Raw genomic sequence first — 26,308 nt, forward strand, 5'->3', positions numbered from 1 at the left:
GAATTTCATCCCAAAAACAGCCGTAGGGGGTGTAAAAGCTTCTCTTTTGAGGTAGTTGCCATGATGCAGTTGACTGCTGGTCTTCAGTCCTAGAGTTGTTGGCGGTTCGTTACGTTCACCGAAGCTGCTGCTCGGTCGTGTGTGTGTGTGTCTGTTTTGCATTTCTCCCCCTCACCCCCTTATTCCCCCCCGACTATTTTTATCGTTGGAAAAAGCAGCAAACACAAAAATTTCAGTGTGTTTGTCCAAACAAGTTTCACACACACAAATCTCTTGGTAGAGAAATAATCAAAAGTGTTTGTTGGGGGCTGTTATCGATTTGCCAGCCCGAAAAAAGTTCCGTGTGTGTGTGCGAGACGACATGGCGTCATCTGAGATCGGTGGCTGAAAACTCTTGTGGAAAAAATATCTTACACACACACAACCAACCAACATAAATCTCTCTTTTGCCACCAAATGTTGTTACCAGGAATCATTTGACTGCCGATTTTGTTGATTGAGAAAGAAAATATCCATCTGCTGTGATCCATCTGTGTGGGAAAAAAAAAAGAAACTGAAAAATAATGGCTGCTGCTGCTGCTGCTAAAACGAGCGGCTATTCAACTGCCACCATGTTTGGATTAATTTTAATGATGGCGTGGTCGTCGTCGTGTTGGGCGTCGTCGTGGCAAGAAAACGTCAGGCCCATCATGTTCGTTCCTTACGGTAAGATTTGCCAAAAAAACATTTTCTTTTACTTCTCGTTCATGGTTATGTTATTCCTGTCTGATAGTTCCCCCCATTGAAACAGGAAATGGTCAATTCTATAGGGGTAGAAAAATAACTTGACTTTGGTCTTATTTATTCCTGTTGCTTTTCTTTCCTCCCCCCTCCAGTTCAAAAAATAATAGACAAACCCTGAAGGTGCCTAGCACTACCAGCTGCTGTCGCGTGCCCATCTTAGAGACCAAGACCAGATGGTCACCTGATGTGTGTTATTTATTTCAAATGAAAATATACACACACACACACACACCAGGATGAATTTCTCTCCCCCTTCGTTGTAAAAATTGAGAGGAAGAAAATGTAAATTCTAATTTCCAAGAGAAAACCTGCATGTCTGGTGGACCGTACACTATTTAGTGGATCGATTCTCTTCATTAGAGACGGAAACTTTCTTTTCAGATAGGGAAAAAGAATATCAATAGACTTTTTACCTATTAATAGCTACAAGAAGAAGAAAGGGGTTTCATTCTGGGGTTGGTGTGGTTTTGATCCTTTTGTTGTCCCAGAAAATAATAGCAATAAAATAGGGGAAAAAGGTTTTTCTTCACCAGCGGATCAAATGTGTGTGTGTGGATGTGAGGGTCCAGGTGGGACAATCTTCATCTACCTTGTAAAAAAAAACCGTCTGAAATGTATTTTCTACTTTTTTTATTGTTCGGTTTATTTTTTTAAAATTCTGGGTGCGTTCCACCATAAATCGTCTTTTGTGTGTGTGGCGTTATTTCCAGGTGAATATCATTTTTTTAAAAAAAGATTCTCTACTCCTTTTGAACCTGTCGTCTATACCCCATCTACATCCACACGCATTTTGGTTTTATCGTTTCTTTTTCCCCCCGTTTGGTCTCCTCCCTGAAATGTTTTTTAAGGGGGGGGGGAATTTTTAAAAAAGTTTAATGTTCATTTTTCACGGTTGAAGAGTGAATAAAGAATGAACATTTTATTTTTATTATTTTTCACGAAGAAAGTTTGTTGTGATTTCCCGTTATAAAATATTCAATCTCTTTTCTTTCTCGACCAAAAAAAAGGAGGGGGAAACCACTTCCGGCAGGATGTGTCTTGTGTCTTCTCTCTGTTTAAAATTTCGTCTGAGAGAGAATAGAAATCTCATAACTTAACATGCAAAACAAATCATTCAGTTTAACCTGTTGGCCTCGATGTCATGTGTACGACTTATGAAAAGAGAATCTCTCTCCACTCTCTTTTCTCTTTTAAAAGCCAATGAGATAAGATGTAAATGTCTGTCTGATTATACAAACACAAAATTACACTCTAGGGCTTTTTGGCTTCGGTATCATTCAAGTTTAAAACATAATTTTTTCGGGTTGTCTTGAAAGGTTAAGTTGCCATCCATCCATTCAGTTTTTCTCCCGTTGGATGACGGACACCACCACCACCGGCGACTCACCTGGTTTTTTATTATTCTGCGGTTATTAGGGCGACATCTAATGTTACCAGTTTGTCTTTTTCTCCCTTTCACATCGTAATGCATTTTAATGTGGGCCACAATAAGACAAGTGAAGGGGGGAAAAAGAAAAAACCGCACCTCGCACGGTGTTGGTTTACTTTTGATGGCCACAACCTTTAAGGGGGGGGGGCCAAGACGAAGAAGCTATTGGAGAAGAAGCATCAAAGTACTAAGTAGGAAAGAGCAACAGGGTCGTAAGATATAGCTAAGAAGTTTCACGTTTCATATTTTTTTCTTTCGGCTAGCTCGTCATCCGGCCGGAGCTTCTTGACTCATCAGCTGGATTACCTCTCTCTCTCCTGTCTTGTTGGCTTTTTCTCACAGACATTCAGTCAGACAGACAGGACATTGGATTCACAGTCGGTTGACTTTTTCCTTTGTTGTTGTTGTTGTCGGGCTCCATGGAATTGTTTAATGACTCGGCGGATGATGAATCACCCGCTATTCCCCCCTCTCTTCTTCTTTTCTTGCGTACACTGAAAACTTCAAATTTTATTCCTCCGTCAGTTGCTGCTGTTGTTGTTGTTGTTGTTTGGTTGCGCGATTTCGGTCGTTGATCATCTGGTTGCCTTGCACAAGGGACGAAGGGGCCTTTTATGAAAAACTTTCAGGGGATCTCTGGTGTCGATTGAATGTCTGCCCGTTTTCCCCAGTTTGCTAGGAGGAGAGTGAACGATGGGCCTGGTGTAGTGTGTGTCTTGGGAGGCATTCCACCAGGCTCCTAAAAACCGAAAGGGCAGTAGCCAGGAGCAGCAGTTTTTCAACCAAGAAAGAAAAATAAACTCCAACAGAAGAAGAGAACTTGCGAGAGCCCCATGAAGGGGGGAAAAACATCCAGGGGCGCCCCTGGGTCGTCCTTCTCTTTTATTTTGTTGGCAACTGGACAAACCGTCGTATCTCATCCATCATCCCTCTCTCTCTCTCTGCTTCTTTCTAGTTTCATTCTCCCATTTTCTCCCATCTCCTCGCATTCATCCGTTTGCTTCCACACACTCCGCAGGGAAATCATGTCGAGAGCCAAAGAAGAAGAAACAAGAAATTTCTTCTTTGGCTTCTCTTTTCATCAGCTTTTCTCTTGTCCACCGACTTTCCATCGTTTAACCCAACACACACACACACACACACAAGAAACTCTGGACTTGGCCAGTTCTTTTGGTTGTTTGGGTTCTTTTTTTTTTTTACTACCCAGTGGGGCCGGCCTTGGATGATGGTCTCGTATTTTTATTTTCTACTTTTTAAAAATTAAAAAAATGTCCGTGCAATAAAGTTGCGCGCGGAATTTGAAAGAAACTAAAACAGAACTCTCATTCGCTCCGCCGTTTCTAGAAAACAAAAATATTTTTGGTTAGGAAAAAAAAGATTGGCGAGACGACCCATAACCCGCCCACAATAATAGCACACTCTTACTCTGTGTGTGTGTGTGTGCAAGAAAAACAACACCGAGGAAGAAAACCGCTGGCAATTTTTTTAACAGCCCCACAAAAAACAATAGGGAAGAAGCCATTTCGTTAAGGGAAAGGAATTTTTATTTATTTATTTTCCCATTATTTCATGGTCGGGGTCTTATTGATTGCGTGGAAAAAAAACTCAAAACTTTTTGGTAGGTCCCTTGGAAAGTTCAAAGTTTTTCGGCGGTTGCGTCATTGGTTTTGCCTCTTCCTTTTCGGCTGTGTCTCCTAATCTGGAGATGACGTGCTGATTTTATTGACCTTTTTTTTTCTCTTTTTGGGTTGTTGTTATCTAATTAGACGGAAGGAAGGAGGGAGGGGAGATTCGGCGCTAAAGATAAAAGGACTGGGTGTGGTTTCCGCTCCTCGCCCAATTCTTCATTTCTTGCAGCTACTTCACTTTTGTGGGGTGATTTACCGTCGAGTTGGCTGTTGTTGTTTGAATGCGGATGGTGGTTGGTTAACCCGACTAGAAAAATGGCGAGTGAGACCCGCGCTGGTGGTAATCAGGGTAGAAAAGAAAAAAAAAAGTCCAAGTTATTTATGACTTGCAGGAACCGCCACCCTAAAAGAAAATTGGGGAGAGACGACTCCATCAGCTCCCCCCCCTCCCGACACAGACAACGTGAATTTATATCGTTCCATTTCCTTGTCTACTTGATGGACTGGTGTACTTGAAGCCAGCAAGAAAATGTATGTCGTGTCATTCGGCTCGCAGCAGGGCCAAAACTATGCAAAAGTGGTGGGTGGGTGGGAGGGGGCTACATTCCGACAGGTGAGAGAACCCCCCGAGTCTATTGGAATTCCAGGTGTCTTGTGTGTGTGGTACCATCTTCTTTTTTTGTATTAAAAAACACGTTTTTCTTTGGGTCCTGGATTCCGATTGCCCATTTTGATTTGTGGTGGTGGTGGGGGAGGCCATTTTAGTGTGATTGTATTGACCACACACAAATCAAATTGACCGCCCTTTTTTTTCTAGTGTGTGGTGATGCTCTGTGATGGCCGATGATTTCAAATCGTTTCCACAGCGTTGCCGGTTGAACACTGTCGTAAAAGTGGAATTTCTTTTCCAGGAGGAGGACGTGTTTATGAGGTTTAAAACCCTCTAGTACTAAAGTCTAAGTTTACCATCTTATTTGCCTTTTCTTGCCTTATTCTTTCTCTGTGTGGGTTTTTCAGGTTAAACACAGACGTTCATATAGTCGACTCTCTTTTGTCTTTTGTGTGTTTGTGTTTGGAGATTTATCGCGTTGGCCCGCCCACAGCGTCTTTTTCGGGGGTAACTGGATGGGGGTTTGTGCATTTGCTGGTGGGTGACTATATGGCCTGGCCGTCACCCAATCGATATCTCTGTCTGTGTGTGTGTTACATTGTCCGTGAGGTTGGGAGACTCGTGGGGCCGTTCGCTTTAGTGCGTCTGTGTCGTAGATACGAGGAAAGTCGACGGGCAGGCCCTCCTCCCCAAAGCCAAAAAAATGTAATAAAATATCTGAGGGGAGGGGAGTAGAGTGGGAGAGAGAGGAGAAATAAGAGTCGGTGCATCATCACATATGCACCACGGGAGAGAGAGAGAGCCTTTTTTTTTTATATAACACTACCAAAACTTTCTCTCGTTCTATAATAGCCAGCCCTGGTATATTATACATGTAGGCCGAACCCCTCCACATCATCCCCTGCTGTTCAAAACTTCCATTTTTTTCTCCCTTCTTCTCCTACCAGAACCTTTTTTCTTGTTGTTGTTGTTCCCTGGATACCCTGGACTTTTTTTTTTCTAGACGTCTGGAAAAAACATTTTTTTAAAAATATTTTTATTTAAAGAATCTAACAAAAGAAGGAGCAGCCAGAGGCGATTTCTTCATTGCTTTTACTGGTCTGAAACAATAGCTAGAGCTGGATTTTTTCTCTGTCCAGTGTGTGGGACAACAAGAACAACAGCTTGGGTTGTTGTTATTGTCGTCTGGTCCAGGGAGTGTCGGTGCTGCGCCATGTGACGTAGACGGATAAAGGTCCCCAGCACAGCAGCCGTCGAGATATTATTACAATACACACATAACGGACTGTGTATAGACGCGTTGACATGACCATAAGGGCCGACCCAAGTCTGTCGAAATGATAATATTTTACTTCTCTCCCCCCACTTCCCATTGTCATTTATTGCATTCTGTCGGAACTGCGGAGAATGACGTCACTGGAATTGCGCTAGAGAGAGTGAGAGGAAAAGAAAAGAAATAATTCCGCTGGAATTGTCGTTGTTTGTGTGACAACACACAAAAGGGACCCGAATTTTTTCCCGGTATAAAACACAATGTCGAAATGGCAACAATGTTGGGCTTTTGTGCGAGGTACGTGAGTGTAGTAGAGCCGAGCCAAGAAAAAGAAAAAGATGGGCGGAGTTTGAATTGGCTCAATCACGGAGAAATCAGGAGAGAACGGAATGGGGGAGGCCGGCCCAAAGTGCCAAGAAACAGCCAAAGTCGACGGACCACTTGGACCGTGAAAAAATAAGAAAAAAAGAACTGGGAATGGAAATCGATGGAAAAATGTGTGCCGTGCCTTGGCGCATCTCTCGCTCACACATCCGTCGCAGCCGAAGAATTCCCGCTCCCGTCGACTTGACACGTTTCTCCTCGGTCGGCTGCCGTTTCTATTTTTTTTTGTCGATTCCGTGTTACCTTTTCGACTTGATTAACTCGTTATCTGGCACACACACACACGCTCCCGTTTCGGTGGCCGAGGGACTTGTTTTTTAATTTGATTTATTCCGTCACGGTTCACGTCGGTTGTGTCTATATCCCGCCGACTTAAAAAGAAAAAAAAACCACAACTCAATTCACATTTTATCTACCCTCTCAAATTTTCGATATCGGCAATTGTTGCGCAACAAACGGCCAGGTGAATCCAACCGCCAACGCCATCTACCATCGGCTATTTCCTTGTGCGAAAAACTACAACAACCGAAATCCCCCAACCGCAAACGAGGGTCAACAACAGCGACATGGGAAAGAAAAGAGGATAAACCACACAACAACAACAGCAATCTTATAGATATACCCTCCTTCTTCTTCTCCCCCCGTGTCCATTATCAAAAAAAGGTACACGTCTGGAAAAGATAAAGAAAAAGAGGCTCAGAGTCTATAAAAGTGTGTTTCTCTTTTGTGACCTCTTATTTTATTATTGATAGTGGCAGGAGGGGGGGGGGGACTCTGACTGACTCTCTTCCCACGACCTTTCTTGACGTGACCTCAACTTGTTGTCTTGTTTGTTTTGTGTCTCTCTCGTGTTGGACGTCAGTCGAAATTCTTTTGATTTTTTTTCAAATCTCCCGCGCACACTTTCCGTACGTGTGGAATCGACGCAAGTGGGACGGAGATTGGAATGAGATTGGGAACGATGTGCCACTTGGAATTCGATTCGGTGGGGGGTAAATGGCCGAGCTTGGTCTTAATATAATGATATGCAAATGAAATGCACACCCCGTCGCTTATTTGACGAGGCGAAATCCAAAATGTGAGACCCGCCCGAAATCGCCTATTTTTTAAATGCAATTCCAAGTTTAAAGTTGAAGTTACTACTATAGGGAGGAGGATTTTGTGTTCTTCTTTGTGTCTAACCGACTGGAAGCTTTTTCGGGGGGAGGCAGCAACCGGAATAGAGTGAATCTCCCATATACAACTATCTTGTCTGTCTGTCTGTCCGTTCTCTCCCCCCTTGGCCGAACTTGTCTCTCCGCACCCCTCGCGATTCCGGAAGGAAGCGCCCAGTCCCTATATCCGGATGAGGAGTGGCGTAGGAGGCGCTCCTCCCTTTCGATCTCTTGTAATCATTTCCAGTGAAGGGGCCACAAAAAAAGTGGAGAATAGAAAAAGATGCGTCATCTATGCAGATTTGCCCCTTTCTAAGGACGAAATGCGTTTCATCTAGCTCCCCCCCTTCCTTGTCCTCTTCCGACAGATTTACCAGTTGGCCATTAACGAACGTGCGCCCAGCAGATGGTTTCGATATCCAATTTAAAAAAAAAAAAAAAAAGACAAAATAGGAAAAAAGATGAAACGCTCATCTTTCCGACGCGCCCAGTCGAATGGAATAAAAGCTTCTCCCAGTCTGAAGATAAAAATAACTTTTGAATGTCATAAATAATCCTGTCGATGATAAAATGGTCAAACGGGCATTTGTCTGTCTGGCCCAGCTGTCTTGAGAAGGGAGCCTATTCACGGTGTGTGTTTGTTGTTTTCCACCAGTTTAGCTCAGTTTTTTTAAAAGCTTCTTGAATTGTTTGGTGGGGAAATAACATTGAAACATGGGGCGCGCCATCTGCCGCTCTTGTGTCTTTTTGAAATGGCCATTGCCTCGGCTAAGATGAATGGACTCGTCACCTTGCGCTTCTTCACCTAGACGCCGCTACATCGTCTTGTGTGTGTGTTATGATTACACGCTCGTCTATTTGACGGGTTGAAACGGGCGGGCGATGGTATAGACACGGCGGCCGTTAAGTAGGGCTACCGGGCCAGACTAGTCCAACCCGCAGGCTCTTTCTTTTTCTTTTTTAGCTCAGAAACAATGCGATTAGTCTAATAGAGTTTCAACACCATCTCTGTCCTTTTTTTTCTCTTGTGTAGTAATACGGAACGGAGAGAGAACACTAATGCGAGCTGGCTAGGAGCGGCAGCTAGGAGCGTGACTAACGGCCTCCTCCCGGGGTCGACTGACACAGTAGTCGTTGTGCCCATCCATTTTCCCCAATGTCCGAGACTATAGGAAGAATTTTTATTTCATCACTGGATAAGAAGAAGAGTTGCTGTTGTTGTTGTTGTTGTTGTTTCAGGGCGCGGGCGAATGTGGAAATCGAATAACGACACACACACAAAAAAATACCAAAATGAGCCCGTCGTCCATCATCTTTTTTTTTCTTTTTTAGTGGACATTATTTGAACGATGCCCATCTTCTCTATTTGATGATCCATCCTCCTTTATCCTAGACACATAAAAAAATGACAAAACTTGTATTTGTTTTTTTTTATTTTTATTTTTATTTTAAAGTTTGGCGGCGGGAGGACTTTGTAGCGCTCCCGGATTTTCACTTGTTTTGTTTTTCCTTGAAATTTTTTTCAGTTAAGAAATGTTTTAGCGTTGACGTCACGGTAATCGGTCAATGGCGTGTGTGTCTCTCTACTACAAAAGATTTCTAATCTCCACACACACACGAAGAGAATAAAAAGCCAATGATGATTCACCGTTTTTTTTTAGACAGCGTTGCCGAATTATTTCGCCATTAGGAACTTTGGACTGTTTAACGACCCCCTTGATATTCTAATTGCGTAACAATTGCGATACAAACACAGACAGAGAGAGAGAAATTTCTCTCTCTCGAGTGGTGTGGTCGAAACATTTCCATTTGCCGCCATCGATCAAAAAGTCTGTGATTATCATCCCGAAATCAAACTTTTATTTTTTTTTCCTTATCTTATCTCTCTGCCAGTAGAAATTCCGAGATTTGTCAGAGTTGCTCTACATTTCACTCTCTCGTTTTCTGCCTTTCACTTTCCTATCCCCCCCCCCCCCTCTGTTGTACTTGTGTGGAGTGTCTGGGTGCTCTTTATGTATAAGAGAGGCCGTGTGCGCTGCAATATAGTGTTTCTCCCGAAAAGGGCCCACCCAGAAAACGGATCAATACTCTTCTCTCTCTCTCTCCATGGCAAATAGCTCCTAACCTCCCTCCTATTGCTCCTAGTCTAGCTACTACCCCATTTTCTATCGCCCAATTTCGTTCTGCCAACACTGGAGATCAATCAGATGGAGCATCAAGTCCTCCTCCCAGATAGGAGCAGCAGTAGCAACGTCGCATTGAATGTCAACGTTGTTATGTTTGCGCTTGTGTAACACGGAGGAGTGGGGGTGGCGGGCCCCCCCTCCACTCTGTTGTGTTAGGTTCGCTTGTCTAGTAGATTGGGTTTTGATTTGTATTTGATTTTTGAGAGTCATATCTGCTGGCCAAATATAGTGTACTGAATTGTAACACATTTTTCTGATGATTTGGTTTTGATTTTCTTTTGCAGGATCAGACGAAGCGGTCCGTTTCCAAGGCAACACGACCAGCAAAGATCACTTCCGGTTATTGCAGTCGGATGGAGAGTTCGTCCTAGTCGGCGCAAGGTACTGTACATAATCTATCTTTTGATCGATTCTTCATATTTCTTTTGATTAGATTTTCATATCTTTTTCATCAAATGTTTCGGGCAAAGAGTTTGGCTTTACAGAAAAAAGCGGAAGGAAATTAAATTTTTGCGATCGAAATATAACTTTTGGGGGGGTCGGAAGGAAAGAAGAAAAAATAAAAGTGCAGAGCCGGGGGCGCTTTTTAAATGATTGAATTGGTAAAAAAGGGAAAAAAGTTATGATTCGTGTATCTTCTCTTCACCAGTCGAATCAAAGAAGTTTTACTTTTTTTTCGACTCTTTTATGGTTGGTAACTATGCAACTTTTTTTTTCTTTCCCGTCTTCTCTCTCTTTCTGTACGTTATATAACATGAAGAGGAGAGGAAGATTGGATCGGATGTTTATTTTATATTTTTCAAGTGAAATCCGCCGAGACAACCAATAGGAAGTGGAGTAGAGTGGAGTGGTGGGGGGTTGCCGGGCTACCAATAACCCAACCCGTCCATCATTTTATTCCGGCGGAGGGAATTTTATTTTTTCCAAATATCTTTTTTACACTCCGGCTGTCGTCACCCGACGTGTTCAGACGACCTTATCGTTTTCGATCAAATCGGAGAAAACAAAAATAAAAACAAAAACATGAAATTGTGTATCACATGACACACACAGGCAATTTTCACTTGTCGAACATGTAACCACCCACCCCTCAACCCCCTCCCACCCGTACCGACAAAATTGAAAAGAAAAACCCCACTGCCGAGCAGAGAGAGATAGAGAAACATTACACAAGTTACAAGATTATATAGACTGTACACAAGTGGAGGGGGAGAGAGTTGTATGCGTCCATCCATCAATGGATGCCGCCTCTCCCTCTCCGATGGATCGATATTATCTCCCCCCCCCCATCTCTCTATTTTGTGTATTTTTATCTTCTCCACTGGTAGAAAAAGAAGAAGAGGATTGCGCCATCAAACTCTGGGGGCCGTGACTGAGAGAGTCAGGGGGGGGGGGGGACGGGCGGGGGGGATTTCACAAACTCCCACACTCATCTCATGATGATGGATATCCTTTCCACTTAAACCTTTGATTCACCTCTCTCTCTGCCCTCCAACCCCACCCTGGATAGCCCACCTCTTTGGATTATGCAAATGGTAAAACGGGAAAAACGTTATTACAGCGGGCGAGAGAGAGACACTGGCCGGCATATCAATCAGCCCATATTGAGAAGAGAGGGGAGGAAAAAAAAAGAGGCTAGGCTTTATTTAAAATAAAAAAAGAAGAAAATGAAATTTTGTTTTTCTTTTTTTTTTTTGGGACGAAAATTCTCTGGAGATTTCACGAGATTCTTATTGGCTAAAAGGAATTTTGCCCCGGCCGCTAAAAAGGTTGTTGCGTGCCTAGCGGGAGAGAAGTCTATCCGGATGCGGAGACTTCACGCACAGTCCCGGAATAAAACAAAACAAAAATACAAAAGAATCACGCGATTTAGTCTCTCTGGCTGAAGTGCAATCGAATCAAAAAATCTTGGAACAAAAGAAAATTCATTTCAGTGGCAAAAGAAAAGAAAAAAAACCAAACCAAACAAACTATTTACAGTTTGATGACATCGTCAGTTTCGGGTTGTTGTTATCGTGAATCCCGGTTGACCGTTTCGAGTCGGGAACGAATCGTGACTGGAATTTTGTTTTTCACCAGGAAACATTTTAAAAAAAGAAAAACTTTTTGTTATCTCTCGCCTGATTCTTTTGATTATCAAAAGCTCAGGCTCTCATCTCTCTCTCTCTCGTGTACACACACAATGGTGCCGGATCGATTGTACAACAACAACAACTATGGCGTACCCCGTCTTTCTGTTTTCTCTCTCATCTGCGCGACTGGTACACAGTTCCTCCGTGTCTCATTAACAAGTCAAAAGAAAACGGGAAAAACGCGTTTGCGTTTCGGGTGCGGAGGCCTGGGGAAACTCGTGTCGGGTCTGCGTGTGGCCCGTTGGTTTGTGTATGGAACTTTGGTTGAGAAAGATCCCTGTGACTTGAAAGAAAAAGGAGCCCAGGAGCTCCCCCCTCACCCAGCTGGATGATAAAACGATCATTAACACACAGACAAGGAGCTAGAAGAAACTTATGCAAAACACACACACTGGGCGAGGGATTTGCGTCCCCCCTACTATCTCTGAACAATCGTTAGACAACAACACACGGGGGTAGGAGGATGGAGGACAAGTTGTACTACACCAATTTTTTCATGCGTGCAAGGAGCCAATGATGTTGGGCTCCTGACGATCGATTCTCTCATCATCCCAGTCGTTTCTTTTTATGACCGGGCGTTGCTGTGGTGGGGTCGATTGGGCGCGACATCTATTCCAGTTCCACTTTATATTTTTGCATATTCCACACAAGAGTCTCTGACGGTCGGGAATCACGTCCCGGCCATAGAAGAAGATGTGGAGAGAGAGAGAAACAAAAGAAGATCGATATCTTCTCTCCCTGGGATCTGCTCGACGATTTTCTTGTTGGCCAATGCGAAACTCGAAAAAAGATAAGAGAAGAAACTGTGGCGGGCGGCATTGTGTCGCATCAGGGATTTTATTGAACGCGCCAAGTCGTCAAGGAAACGCTCCCGCACAAGAAGAAGAAGAGGAAGAATCTCCTTTTTTCTTCGTCTATTGTCTGTCCGTGTCGTGATATCTCCTTTCCGGGTGGGGGTTGAGTAGGGGGTTGAGTAGGGGGGGGGGTTACAGTTGGCCAAAAAATAGTCGAGAGGATCGACAAGACATTTCTCACTCACGATCGTGAAGAGAGTAGGGAGGGGGGGGGGGAGCTATTTCGGACGTCGGAAGTCGGGAGACTAGGAGGAGGAAATGGGAAAGAAGGAGGGGTGTCGGCTAAAAAGGAATACCACCACCACCACCGCAAATAGAGACTAATAGACAGACAGGAGGAGAGGGAGGAGGGGGTTAGGAGCGGCGTTGAAACATTCAAGGAGCCAAGGAGCCTCCATTTTTGCTTATCTGAAAAAAAGGAAGAGAAAAAGGATCTTTGATGGCGTTTTGGGGGGTGGGGTGGGGTCGGAACCAACTCTCTGGCGCCCATGCGCGCAGTCCCTTATCGATCCTCCTTTTTCGGCTACCCCCCATCCCCCCCACGGGTGCTTGTGTAATGTGTAATCCCGTCGACTACGCAGTTACGTTTTCGGGGGAAATAAATTAACGGCAATATCACAAAATTCAATAAATGTCTCCCACCCCCCACCCACCGACGCCCACGCCGATGAACCAAATCGAGTGAAAGTCGATTCGTTTTTTTAAACGAAATGTTTAATTTTAAAATTAAAATATGAAACTAATTTGTATATTTATTTGTTTTTTTATTTTATCGCAGGAATGCCGTCTACAATCTGAGCATGCCGACCATGGTGGAGAATAAGGTAAAAGAAAATGGGCCAGCCAAAGAGATTTGGGTTGTGTGTGAGGGGTGGGGGGGGGGGGAGAATTGACGGGGATCCTATTTGGATTATCCCATCATCTTGTTGTTTCTTCTCCATTTGATTGTGTGTGTCGTGTTGCTCATATCTGTCCCTCCCTTGTTCATCCCTCACTCTGACTGGGCCGGGAATAACTTTTTCTCTCTTTTATACTGTACGTGTGTACGTACACCCACACAGGCAAGCGGGTGGAGGGATCGATATGATAAAGACCCTCTCTCTCTCTCTCCCACTGGCTCCTTGTTTCTATCGATATAATTCCTGGTGGAGCTCCTTAGGGGAGACGATGGAAGAGTCTAAAAAAAGGAGAGTAGCTCCTTGTTTTCAATGAAGGCAAAGGAGTTTTTCTCCCCAGTCAAGGAGTGATGGAAAGGAGGGGTTCACGGACGTGGCCGGAATGGGTCAGCAGTTCACGTACACACCCCACAAGGGGTGTACCGGCCAGCAGCAGCAGGAGCTATGGATATAATAGAGAGATGGTGGTGGTGGTGGTGGTAGGAGGAGGGGTTTTAGACCGGGGGATCAGAATGCAGTTGCCGTGTGTGTGTGTCCATGGGACTTGGAAGCTCAATTAAGATCCTGTCGACAACAGCCTCCTCGGCGCAACCTTTTTTTCCTTTCCCTGGAAAGCCATTGGCGACGCAAGACTTAACGAGCTTTCCTCGACTCTCTTTTGTTTTTCCTATCCTCTTGTTAATGAGCATATGAAGAAAACAAAAAAGATGGCTGTGAGGCCCAGCTCGGGCTTGATTCTCTCTCTTAATGATTTATTCATTTTCCCAGGGCTGATTAGGAATGGAGATAAAAAAAAAGAGAGAGAGACTCAGCTGTACGTCTACCGACTATTAGTCGAGGTCAGTCAGTCATCATCATCGTTGTTGTACAGCTCCTTATTTGGGGCGTCCGAGTAGAGAGAAAAGAGTTTTTCTACCTTATTCTTCTTCTGTATTATGTTTCTTCATCCATCCATCCATCCCTTTTGGGAGTCTTATTTCTTTCAATCTTCTTCGTCTTTCGACTTTTCTTCACGGCGCCACTTTGGGATCAAACAGATGCGCTTCTCTCTTCAGAGGATTTTCCCTATCGTTTCGTATTCCTCCGGGGCGAATATCCTTTTTTCTTCTTTTAAAAGGGGAAGGAGGGATAGAAAAAGATATTCATAATAATAAAAAATAAAAAAAGGGACTTAGGAAACGTGCCCGTTTGGCATGGCAAAGGACTGGGCGTGTGTATTTATATTTATATTTTTCTCTCTCTCTGCGGGAAAGAAAAGATGCGCGTGAGAAAAGTGTAGACATAGATATTCCGGAATAAGCTCCTTTCAAATCCCTTTTGCCCTGGAACTAAGACGGAGGCTAGAGCTCCTAATATAGCAACAGTTCAAACATGCTGAAAAATCAGACATGACGGCAGCACACACACACAGAGAGAGCCAGGCAAAACTTTTGCCCAGGCTTTGCCCAGGCTGGAAAGCTACGGAATGAACGCGACTTATTGCAACTGGCTGATGTGCGGTGTAGTAGTGGGGGTGGGTGAAAATGAGGAAAGACCCTCCCAGCTAGGAAGCGTTTCCGTCCGGCTGCGTTATTCATCATCATCTTCTCTCGACGCAGATGCCGATGGGGAAAAAAAAAAATAACTGGGCGACCCAAAAATGTCCAGTCGAAAAATATTTCTTTTGATTTATTTACTTTTTCTTTTTTTCCCCTGTGCCAGTTTGGCGTTTGATTATTTTTGGGCTTTAAGGTCGTGTGTGCCGGCCAGCTGGATCGATAACAGGCCAGCGCTGCCTCATTCATGCCTTTTTGACTTATTGACGAGGCCTTGGGCATTAATGGTAGTAAAAGGCTATGTATAGCGATCCTGTTGGTTGTTTTTGCTCTGTGAGCTCCTCATTGGAGCTCCTGGTAAGTTGGTGGGGAGTGGCGAGTGTGCTGATGTTTCATTAATAATTCCGGCGGACGCAAGTGACCGTCACGAATAGACGCCATCGATTTGTTTGACTTCTTTCCTGGCCAATTTTCGGCACGCTTTCGCTCATTCCAGGCAACTGGGGTAGCTCCGATTGACGTCATTCATCCATCATTCAATCAAACGTGTTTTCGTGCGTTACTGTCTGGTCCGGCTGTATTTAGATGTACACTACACTAGCAAGTGATTTCCAGCAGTTTTTGCAGTTGGATTTTATTTCTTTTATTTGTTTATTTCTTTTGCAGAAAGTCGAATGGTTCGCCCTGGAGGATCACGTGAAAATGTGCCAACTCAAAGGACGCAGCGAGGTACCACCACAACTTTTCCATCTTATATCCACCACCGCAGCATTTCACCATTTATTTTAATTTGATTCCGCAGGAGGAATGCCAGAATTACATCCGAGTGCTGGCCATGAAGAGTCCCGGCCGTCTGTTGCTATGCGGCACTCACGCCTACAAGCCCATGTGCCGTGAATACTCCTACAAGGTAAAACTCTCCCCCCCCCCCCAAAAAAAAAAAAATGTCACTCTGCGCAATCCTTGCCGGTTCCTGGGATTCGATCCTCACCTTTTTCACCAACGACGACATTGATTGGCCCTGCCGACTGACATTGGTTGCGCCACTCACGAAAATGGCAATAAGGAGGGATCAATGGTTTAAGAAGGTGGGGAGATGATGCTCCTGATGCTGCCGGGCGGTGTTTGTTTGATGTGACGTCTTTTGAACCCCCCGGCAGCCGTCATCTGATGATGTCGAACCGTCTTGTTTTATTTTGGATTTTTCCACCAACCATCAGTTTATTTGGGACGGATCGATATTGTGTGTGTGTATAACTGCGTTCAAGTTGTGCCGGGGGATTGACGTCAGCTCCTCCTCCCACCGTTGATCGTTTAGCTCCCGCCGGCGCTAAATTGTTGTCTGATTTTTGTTTTCTTTTTTATTTATTTTTCTTTTTTTCTTGCCCGCGTGACGCACTCGACACTCTACACGACAGGAAGGTGAATACGTCCTGGAGAAGCAGGTCAACGGCCAGGGTGTCAGTCCTTACGATCCATCACACAACAGCACGGCCGTCCTTGTTGGTAAGCGCAACCTTCTCTCCTATTTTTCTTTTTCTAGACTGGACGATTTGACATGGCGGACGGATGTGCAATTTCTCTTTCTGGACGGACCTCCACTCGCTGTTTTTTTCCTTATTGCTTTCCTAGGAAAAAAATTCGGATCGATTGTGGGGGGGTCGTCGGGACGGAATCGCTCAATCACGTCCATGTGCGTGTTTGCATTTGTTTCGTTTTGTTTGATTCATTTTGTTTTCTTTTATTCAATTTTTGATTAGACGGCGAATTGTTTGTCGGAACGGTGGCCGATTTCTCCGGAATGGATCCGCTCATTTACCGGGAACCGCTGCGCACCGAGCAGTACGACGCCACCAATCTCAACGGTAAGTCCATCCAAAAATCCATTTCGTCATCACCCCCCCCCCCCCCCCCCATGACATTTTCTCCTCCCCGTGCAAAATGTCAACGTTGTGTGTGTCAACTGGCATTCACCGGAATCGGGATCGATTCGTTTCAGAAATTTATGAATCGAATTGCGGGACCAGTTTATTTCCCAACACGATGATGGCAGTTGCGTGAAAGAATGAGTGTGGGGGTGGGGTTAAAAAAATGGGTGGTAGGGTGGAAATGAACGATGAGTTTATATGTGCGACTACTGACTAGTACTACTACTTACCCGTAGAATATTGATGGAAGGTGTGTGTGCGTTGTGTTTCCTAACGTCTAAACTTTGGGGTTCCATATCCTTTTTTCGTGTGTGTGTGTCGTGTTTCTTTTGTTTTTATTACTTTCCCCCTTTTTCCTTTTTTGTTTGATATTTTTTTTTCTCTCTGCGTGTGTGTGTGTGTGTCGTACGCACTTAAAACGTCACGCTAGAGGCGCCATTGTTTGATCAATATTTCCCAGCCGAACCGCCCGACACCCGCGTTCACGCACTCACGCACAAGTTAATTCATTTGGATTTTTTTTTCTCTTTTTTCTTTTTTTTGGTTTCTGACGGTTGGCTGATCAGCTCCTAATTTCGTCAGCTCGTTCGCTCACGGCGATTACGTCTATTTCACGTTCAGGGAGACGGCCGTCGAGTACATGAACTGCGGCAAGGTGAGTGGTCTCCATTTTTATCAAAATTTCATTCACGCCGATTGTCATTTGTTTTTTGTTTTCTTTGTTTGTTTGGCTGGACTAGACGGTGTACTCTAGGATCGCCCGCGTTTGCAAATCGGATCGAGGTGGACCCCACAAGTTCCGCTACCGCTGGACGTCGTTCCTCAAGTCGAGACTCAACTGTTCCGTCTCGGGAGATTACCCGTTTTACTTTAACGAAATCCGTCAGTTTCTCTTTTTTTTTCTTTTTGTTTTGTGCAACAGATGGGACGGTTGTGTGTGAATTTCTTTTGATTTTCTTTTTCTTTTCTTTTTTGGTTGAACAGAATCGACGGCCGGCCCGTACGAAAGCCGCCACGAGGGCAAACGGGTGGACATAATTTACGCCACGTTTACGACGCCTTCCAACGCTCTGTCCGGCTCGGCCGTTTGCGCTTTCCGCCTCCACGACGTCGAGAAAGTCTTTGACGGGGCCTTCAAAGAGCAGGCCGCCTTGAACTACAACTGGCTGCCCGTTCCGGCTCACAAGGTCCGTTGTCCGTCTTTCCTTCCCTTCCCTTCTTCTTTACTTTTCCATCTCTTTCGCTGCTCTCTGGCCGGAATGAAAAGGAAGGAAAACAGAAATTTATTTTTGTATTTTTCCTCCTTTTGTTGACTGGGCCAGCCAATCGGAAACGGCTGGGAATTCCTACAAGGTTCTCTTGCGGCCGATAAAATCATTAGAATTAATCACAATATTTAAAAAAAAAAGGAAAAGTTTCAAAGTCGAGAGAAACCACAAGAAAACCGATTTGCTCTTTTGCGGCTGGGATGGATCGCTCCTTTGGGGGTTTTTTTGGTCTCTCTCCTCTTCATGCCCAGTCAAACGGAATAAATTGAAAACGTACAAGTCCTCATCCAGACCGAGGGGTTTGGGGTTGGAGAGATTCTCTGTCCGACCGCATTTCGATTATTTTTTGTGTCGGATGTGGAATTCATTTCACAACGGATGGAATAATTAATTGAAAATGAATTTAAAAATATTGAATTTGTCTGTGTGTGGTTTTTTAGGTGCCGGAACCGAGGCCCGGCCAGTGCGTCAACGACTCTCAGACTCTGCCGGACGTGACCCTCAACTTTATCAAATCGCATTCGCTGATGGATGAATCGGTGCCGTCCATGTTGAACGAGCCGCTCATCATCCGCACGGGATTCCAGTAAGTTTCCACATCCTCCTCCTCCTCTTCCTCCTCCTCTACCGAATTGTTGTCTGCTGGGCGTGTTCGCCAGGAGGAGGATGGTGTAGTGTAGTGCTTCTCCGTTCAAGTCTTGGCCTTGGCCGGCACCGTAACGATTGATCGCCTTCGTTAAAAAGGATCCAATTGAGAGAGGAGATTCTAACCAACCCGGGTCCGTCCCTATTTGGTCCCTTGGTTCTCTTTCCGTCCCGTTAACGCTCGACTGCCCTTTCTCTCTTCGTCCGTTCGTTCTATTTCCATTGTGCGGTAGTTTATGATTGCAGCGATGGATACACACATGTATGTATGGACTGCACTACCCCGCCCTTGTGTATACTCACATACCCAACTCCCCCACCCCCAACCCTCCGTGCATAACGTCAAGATCGATCGCCCCATTTTTATTCCACCACCCCAACCGGAAGAAAAGAAAAAATGTTGATCCGTTGTGCAGTAGCAAAAGTGCGCGGATGCAGCTTCCATTTTTTGGGGGATTTTTTTTCTATTTTTTCTCGTTGTCGGGATTCTTTATTATTCCCCCCCCCCCTCCACTCCCACCAGTGCGGAAGAGAAGGGGGATGGGGAGAAAAAATTGTCCTTTAGCTGGAGCTGAAGCAGCAGCAGCTCTAGTCAATTATTCTTTATCCAATTATGAAATCTAGACGGGCAGTCAACCCAAACGAAAATTGGGTTGAGCGGACACAGGGGCTTCCATCATACGTACACGTCGATCGAATGAGAATTGAATCGCTGGCTCTCTCTATTGTGTGTGGGTAGGTTGCCCTCCCACCGGGCCAGCCCAGCTGTGTGACGGTCAAAAAAGAAAAAAAAGAAATCCTGAAAGTAATTCAATCTGCACGGAGCTTGGAAATCTATATCGGTCCAGGCGTAGAGAGAGAGAAATGAGACCGCACGGTGGGCAGCGGACGTGAGATTTTTTCAATGGACGGACAGACAAGAGAAGAAAGGACTTTGACCTCCCCCTCTCTGGCCGGTTAACTGGAACTCGCTAGTCTTATCTAGCGGATATAACTTGATTATTTCAAGAGAGACAGATAGACAGACGGGATTGACTCTTCTCTTTAGCTATTGGATCCTGTCACAGTTTGACGGTCGACAACTATTTAGTGGCCAGATTGGGCGACGGTTGCAAACGCACAACACAAAGTCACTCCGACCCCCCAAAAAAGAATCGACAACGGTCCCCCATTTTTGTTTGTTCGTGACAATGTCGATATTTACCGAATTACAGTCGAAAATAGGATTTCAACTGAAAAATTCATTTTTTAAAGTCGTACCTTTTTCTATGCCCCTCGCCCAGTTAATAATCAGGAAGAAATAACTGCTGTAAACTGGACACGCAGTTAACAAAAAGAAAAAAGAAACGAAGGAGGAGGAAACGTTGTTCGTTATAGTCGACATGTCCGTCGAGATTTGGATGTTGTTTTTGTTTGTATGGAAAAATATAAGCCCAAAGTAGTAGTAGGTACATAATCCTTTGCTGGCTGGCTGGCTGGAATGCGGCTCGTTTGTGATTACGAAGCTCTAGCCCAGCACAGGTATTTAACGAAGAAGCGCCGGACCCCCGTACGTGTGGCATTTATAACCGGCGAGCTGCTTGCCATAACGTCAGTGCGTGTCTCCCAACAATGGGAGGGGTCGAAAGTTTTCAAAAAAATGGGGGGGAAAGAGGAATGCTGGGGTACTAGTCGTCTGTATATTATAAGCTTGTTCAACTTACTCCCCCCCCCCCTCCACCATCACGGAAGAAGGAACCCCTTTCCCGTGAAAAATAAAAAAGACAAAAATGGAAGCCCGGAATGCTCATTGTTACCGACCATATTTGAGAAAAACCGTTTTTTTTCTTTTTCTTTCTTTTTATCTTCTAGTCACCGGTTCACCAAGATCGAAGTGGATCCTCAAGTCAAAACGCCCGAAGGCAAATACTACGACGTCCTATTCATCGGCACAGGTATGCGCAACGCGCCTCTTTTTATTTTGGCGGATGAGATTGGACAACAATTGATGACACCGGAGGGGGAATTTGTGTTGGAAGGAATTTGGTTTTGTTGTTCATTTTCTCATTTTCTTTCATTTTTATTTTTTCTAAAAAGATAACGGCAAAGTCATCAAAGCCATCCGGACGGATTCCGGCCAACCGGTGGTCATTGAGGAAATGCAAGTCTTCCCAGTTTCCGTGCCCGTCACCAACATGATGATCCACCGCGGCAAAGTGGGCGGAGGCGCCGACGGAAGCTCGGAAGAGCCGCGATTGGTTGTCTCCTCTCAGAGTGAAATCGCCTCGCTCAAACTCCAGCGTTGCTACAGCGACAAAGTCTCCACCTGCAGGTAAACAACAAAATTGACAATAACCAAATTTGAATTTCGACACCTTAAAATTTCGGCGGGAAAATTTGAAATGATTTTCAATTTTTTTTTTCTTCCAGCGATTGCGTCAAGTTACGCGATCCGTACTGCGCCTGGGACAAGCGGAAGCAAAAGTGTGTGGCCGTCGGGTCGTGGACCCTGGGCTCGAATTTGTTCCAGAACGTGGCCACTGGATTTCACGAGTCGTGCCCGGATTCGACTCACGGAAAATCGATGGTCAAGTCGCCGCCCAGTCGGGACAATAGCGCCGGATATGTGGCTTCGTCGTCCTCTTCCGGCGTGGCGGAAGCTTCGCTCTTCAACGCCGATTTCCCGGCCTCCCCGCCGTCGTCGACTGGACCTTCCAGGGGCGGCAAATCCTTCGCCACCCACAGCCACGTCGCTTCCGACTTGGCCGACGGCGTGGACAAGGACGACGGAGCCGGAGGAGGAGACATGGACGCCGGAATGGACGGGAGTTTGGATTTGGACGACATGGACGACATGGGCGGCGGAGGCGGCGGCTCGGTGCGCAACGACAACGGCCCCCGCATTTCGCCCGACGAGTCACAGCCAAAATACACGGTCGAGACGTTGGCCATCGCTGTCGCCGCCGGATCGCTGGCCGCCCTCTTTCTCGGCTTCGTCCTGGGCTACTGCTGCGGACGCAAGTGCCGCAAGAACGAGGAGGACAACATGCCCTACCCGGACACTGAATACGAGTACTTTGAGCAGCGCCAAAATTGCCACATGCGAAGGTACGATTATCCATCGATTCCGGAATTGTTGTTTTCCGCCATTTTCTAACGTTTCCTCATTTGGTCCATTCAAAAAAGGTTACAAGAGGATCCCAAGTTGCTTCCGCAAGAGGAGGCGACGTATGCCGAACCGATTTTGATGCCGACGGTCAATAAGACGATGACGCTGACGCCCAGCAACATCGTCCAGCACCAGCAGCAGCAGCAGATGAATGGCAACCATTGCGGCGGCGGTGGCGGTTACAGCACGACGTCGCCCAAGGCTACCCTGCGCAAAGTCATCAACAACCACAACTCGGCTCTGACGTCCAACAACGCCAACAACACGGTGGGCGCCCTCTTCGAGTCGAGCCCGTCACCTTGCCCGTCCAACGGACTCTACGCGCCCTACAGCGACCACGGCAACAATTACGCCACGGCCACCAACACGACAATGTCCAACAATCCGGCCAGGGACCCTTACAGCAGTTTCCGCAGTCGTGACGCTTACGGGGCCGGCTCGATGAGGAGCCAACAACAACAACCGCAACACTCGACTGGCTACAACGGACAACAGCAGCTGGTGCCCTTGGGCGGAATGGTCGGAGGTGTGGGCGGCCTCCAGCCGCTTGGGCCGCTCGACGGCTCGGCCGCCCTCTACGGCGGAACGCTCCGATCCAGCAACAAAGCCGGAAATCTTGGCGACAATTACGGAACGGCCCGTAGTGTCAAAAAGGTCTACCTCTAAAAAAAAACCAACTGCGACAAAAGAATAAATATTTTTATTGGGGTCAGAATGGAATTTAAAAGAAACCACAAGATGATTAAGAAATTAGCCCCTAATATCTAATCTATCCATTTAATTATAATTATATTTAATTAAGTTGGGATTAAACGAAAAATTGAAATTAATCTACCAATTTGTCTAAATTTGAGTTTCCGATTTTTGGTTGTTGTACAAAAGCGTTTGGCGTTCCCTCTACCGATCTGAATCCATTTTTAATGACACGGAACAATTATTTTGTGCCGGTTGACACCGCAGATTTATAAATAAGACATAGGAAATAAGTGTTGTATAATTTTTGGGGGGGTTTATCTTTAAAAAAACAAACAAAAACTCGACGTGCGCCAGCCAGCGAGAATCGAAGGAGAGAGAAAGACGTAGAGAAATCAGTGCAATACTGATGTCCAAATTGTCCAGCTACTGCTTTCTTTCAATCTTACATAATACAATTGTCATTGTGGGAAAAAAAAATCCAAAAGTAAAAAAGAAAAAATTCTTGTGTGTATTTTCCCTCCTCTTTTTCAATTTGATATATATACTACCAACAACAAATGATGGCCAATATCTCAGAACTCCAGATCCGTCTCTGACGGTAATTTGTGTATAATTTATAATGTTCTGTTTCGACTTTTTCCTTTTCCGTTTTTTTTCTTTCTTTTAAAAGACGAGATTATTTCTTTTGTTGTGCGTTGGCGAAAAAATTAATTCAATTGCTATTATTATTAATTATTTTTTTTTCGTCATCCCATCATCAAAAAATTTTTTTCTGGTTTTGCTGTGGTCCGTGTTTCTTGTATCTGTGTCCCGGGGTGATGTGTAAATAATTTTGTAAAGTTGGTAAAAATTTAATTTTTTTTTTCTTTTAATTTTCTTAATTTTTTTTTTTTTTGTAAAAGAAAAGGCTACGATGAGAAAAATGGGAAACGACATGCAACACAGAGAAAGTTTTTTATCAAGCTATAAATTTGTCTTAAAATTTTTTTTTTGGGGTGGGGTCGTATCGAGCAGCTCGGAAACAACAAACCGTCTATAAATATTTTTTAAAATTCTAGTTTTTTTTTCTCTTTTTCTTTTACTTCCCCCCCCCCCCCAAAAAAAAAAAAAACTCGAAATGTCTTTCCATTTAGTTGTAATTATTCCTTCCTTCCTTATCATTATTTTTTCAGCAACAAAAATATTTGTGTCTATTCCTATATACCCTTACCCAGCCCGACAAGATCGTTGTTTTTGATGTGGTTCGTTATAACTATCGCCTCCCATCCAACCAACCCCTCTCCCTCCCCATCACCTCCTTTTTTTTAAATAAATATAAACAAATGATAAAAAAAAATAAGCCGGTCCTAATAATGTCCACATGTTATTTGGGGCGATGTGACAGTCCGATCCAACTTAGAATTATTTTTTCGGGAGGTGCAATTTAAAAGAAGAAACAAAATAAGAAGAAATTACCAAATATTTGGGAACTATTTTGTCGTCTGTTGGGGTTTGTGCAAGAAGAAATTAAATCAAAGTTATCCCCGAAAAAAGAATAAAAACCCCGAAAACCCTATTTAATAAAATCAGCCACAACACAAATCGACATTCAAAATCGTGCACACACGCGTATTGATGATATGATATACATTGTCCCCGAGCTATTTAAACGGTGGCTCTCCCTACGATTCAATGATGTGAGTATTTTTTAAAAATTTGTGAATTATCATTTTTTGAATTGAAGAAAAAAACAAAAAACAAAATTAAAAATAATTATTTGATTCCCTTGTGCTGTGGTGGACGAAAAAAGAATCGGTGGGTGTGTCCAGCACTTTCATTTTTATTTTTCTCTGTGCTGGGCGAATTTTCCAAACGCCCTCCTCCTCTCCTTGTGTGCCATTTGTTTGTTCGTTTGATCCGTTTCTCTTTCATTTTTCCGGTCCGTTTGAAGAAAACCCAAAAAATCGAATAGCCTACTAAACCAGCGGGTGTATAAATTGAAACTTTGACGTTCATTTCGGATAGATTTTTACATGCATCTTGCCACACACACGCTGCTGCCCGTCTACCTATATTTGTCTGTCTCTCTCCTTCTTCCTTCTTCTCTTTTTGGAACGGACCGAAAAATTTGCAAAGAAATGGTGCAAAATAAAAAAACACGGAAATAATTTGCAAAAAATAACTTAAAAACAAAAAGATAAAAAAAAAAACACAAAAATTATGCGTCGCTTTGTATCTCGAATTTGTCTGTTGTTGACCGACAATATATATACCATCCATAACGAACTTTTGTCTTTATCCTATTTTTCTATTTCTTCGGGTGAATATAAGTGAGCCAATTGCCAAGGGATGAAATATGATTCACTCAAATTTTTGACGCCCATTTCTGATAAAAACCCAGAGAGAATTGAAATTCTTTTGAAAGGTTTCAATCATTTTTCTTATTTTCTCCGTAATTCGTAAAGATAAAAACTCCCCCAAGGATCCGCCCCTTCTTTTTTTAAAAGAGAAGGTCATCAGTGAATACCTGAGAACATCGTGATGAATGTAAACGTCTTATGAGGCAAGTAGTGTAATTAACTCTGATCACATCCGAAATTGTTGAAACAATTTCACGCGTAAATGATCCGATGGACGCCAGTCACGCCACCAGCTGGAATCGGCTGAGTGAAACTAACGGTCGATTTTGGAATTCATTGAAGACGACATATTAATTTGCGTCGTCAAGTGGCGTCCAGCCACGTGATTGTATAGGAGCACCTGGACCTCATCCAACTGCTTTCAACACGCCGGATTTGGTATGAAATTTATTCGCTTTTTAATGAGCGTTTTCTTTTTTAAAAAAGAAAAATTAAATTTTCCGAGAAACTCTAATACCCTCATCACGTCCAACTTAATAAGGACACGTAATTATTTCCTACAGATGTGGGGATAATCATTTTGGCCAATACCAAATAGGGATGAACACAAAATTCCAATTTTATCACGAAATCTTAAACTTTATTTTTTTATTTTTAAGATTTAACTGATGTCGATTATCTATTAGCACATTTTCATGATTCTCTGTTGGATACCTGAGGCTATAACCGCTCCCAATTGCGTTTCTTATTGATACAATAACCTTCGTTAAAAATGAATTTCTTTGAAAAATCAGAAGAAATGCTCGACTAAATTGGCAACGGACGCGAACGCAGAACCGGACCTGACCTTGCTCGGCAACAGTTGAATTGATTTGATCTTTCTGCTTTTAATGTCTTCAATATGTAAATGACAAAACTATGCAAATTGGCCAAAACATTGCAATCACGCTCAGCTCAGAGCAATCGACCTTGCCAAACTGGATCGACAAGGCGTTGTTCGACGTATGGTAGTCCGAGGTCGATAACATGGTCCGTCTAGCGTCTCTAACGTCTCTAACTTGACGTAACTATGCATTAATGGACACCTTGTGAATTCAATTTGATTGCGAGTTTAAGTTAATTATGATGTGCTAGTTTCAGTCTGATTAAATCTAATTTGGCCATTATACACTCAACTGATTTGGACAGGAGCGACAGCTGCGGATTGCGCAGCCATCGGTTGCACGAATGATTTCACACCCGAAATGATTCACGCACAAACATTATTTGCGTCTGCAATTGCAGTTGGCCGAGCGACATTATTGGTCGACCGATTTACGACGCCGTTGATTTTCTCATCTCCCAACTGCTGCCCAGACATCTGCTGCTACCGGACAAGTGATTTAAGTATTTGGAAATCTTACTGAACAAAATTTATCTT

General features: G+C 44.2%; 1 protein-coding gene across 1 annotated transcript; it reads left to right on the top strand.

Annotated features, from left to right (window-relative positions):
* The first annotated feature begins 65 nt into the window (after positions 1 to 65).
* Positions 66 to 24,783, top strand: LOC124315134 (semaphorin-1A-like). The gene is made up of 15 exons (XM_046780580.1): positions 66 to 705; positions 9,732 to 9,828; positions 13,212 to 13,257; positions 15,531 to 15,593; positions 15,667 to 15,774; positions 16,283 to 16,370; positions 16,625 to 16,729; positions 17,359 to 17,447; positions 17,533 to 17,674; positions 17,777 to 17,979; positions 18,501 to 18,646; positions 20,557 to 20,639; positions 20,782 to 21,016; positions 21,115 to 21,792; positions 21,871 to 24,783. The coding sequence occupies exons 1-15, from the start codon at positions 564 to 566 to the stop codon at positions 22,517 to 22,519; spliced, it is 2,874 nt and encodes a 957-aa protein (XP_046636536.1). The 5' UTR covers positions 66 to 563; the 3' UTR covers positions 22,520 to 24,783.
* The last annotated feature ends 1,525 nt before the right edge of the window (positions 24,784 to 26,308 follow it).

Source organism: Daphnia pulicaria, chromosome 11 (genome assembly GCF_021234035.1).
Source record: "Daphnia pulicaria isolate SC F1-1A chromosome 11, SC_F0-13Bv2, whole genome shotgun sequence".
NCBI lineage: Eukaryota > Metazoa > Arthropoda > Branchiopoda > Diplostraca > Daphniidae > Daphnia > Daphnia pulicaria.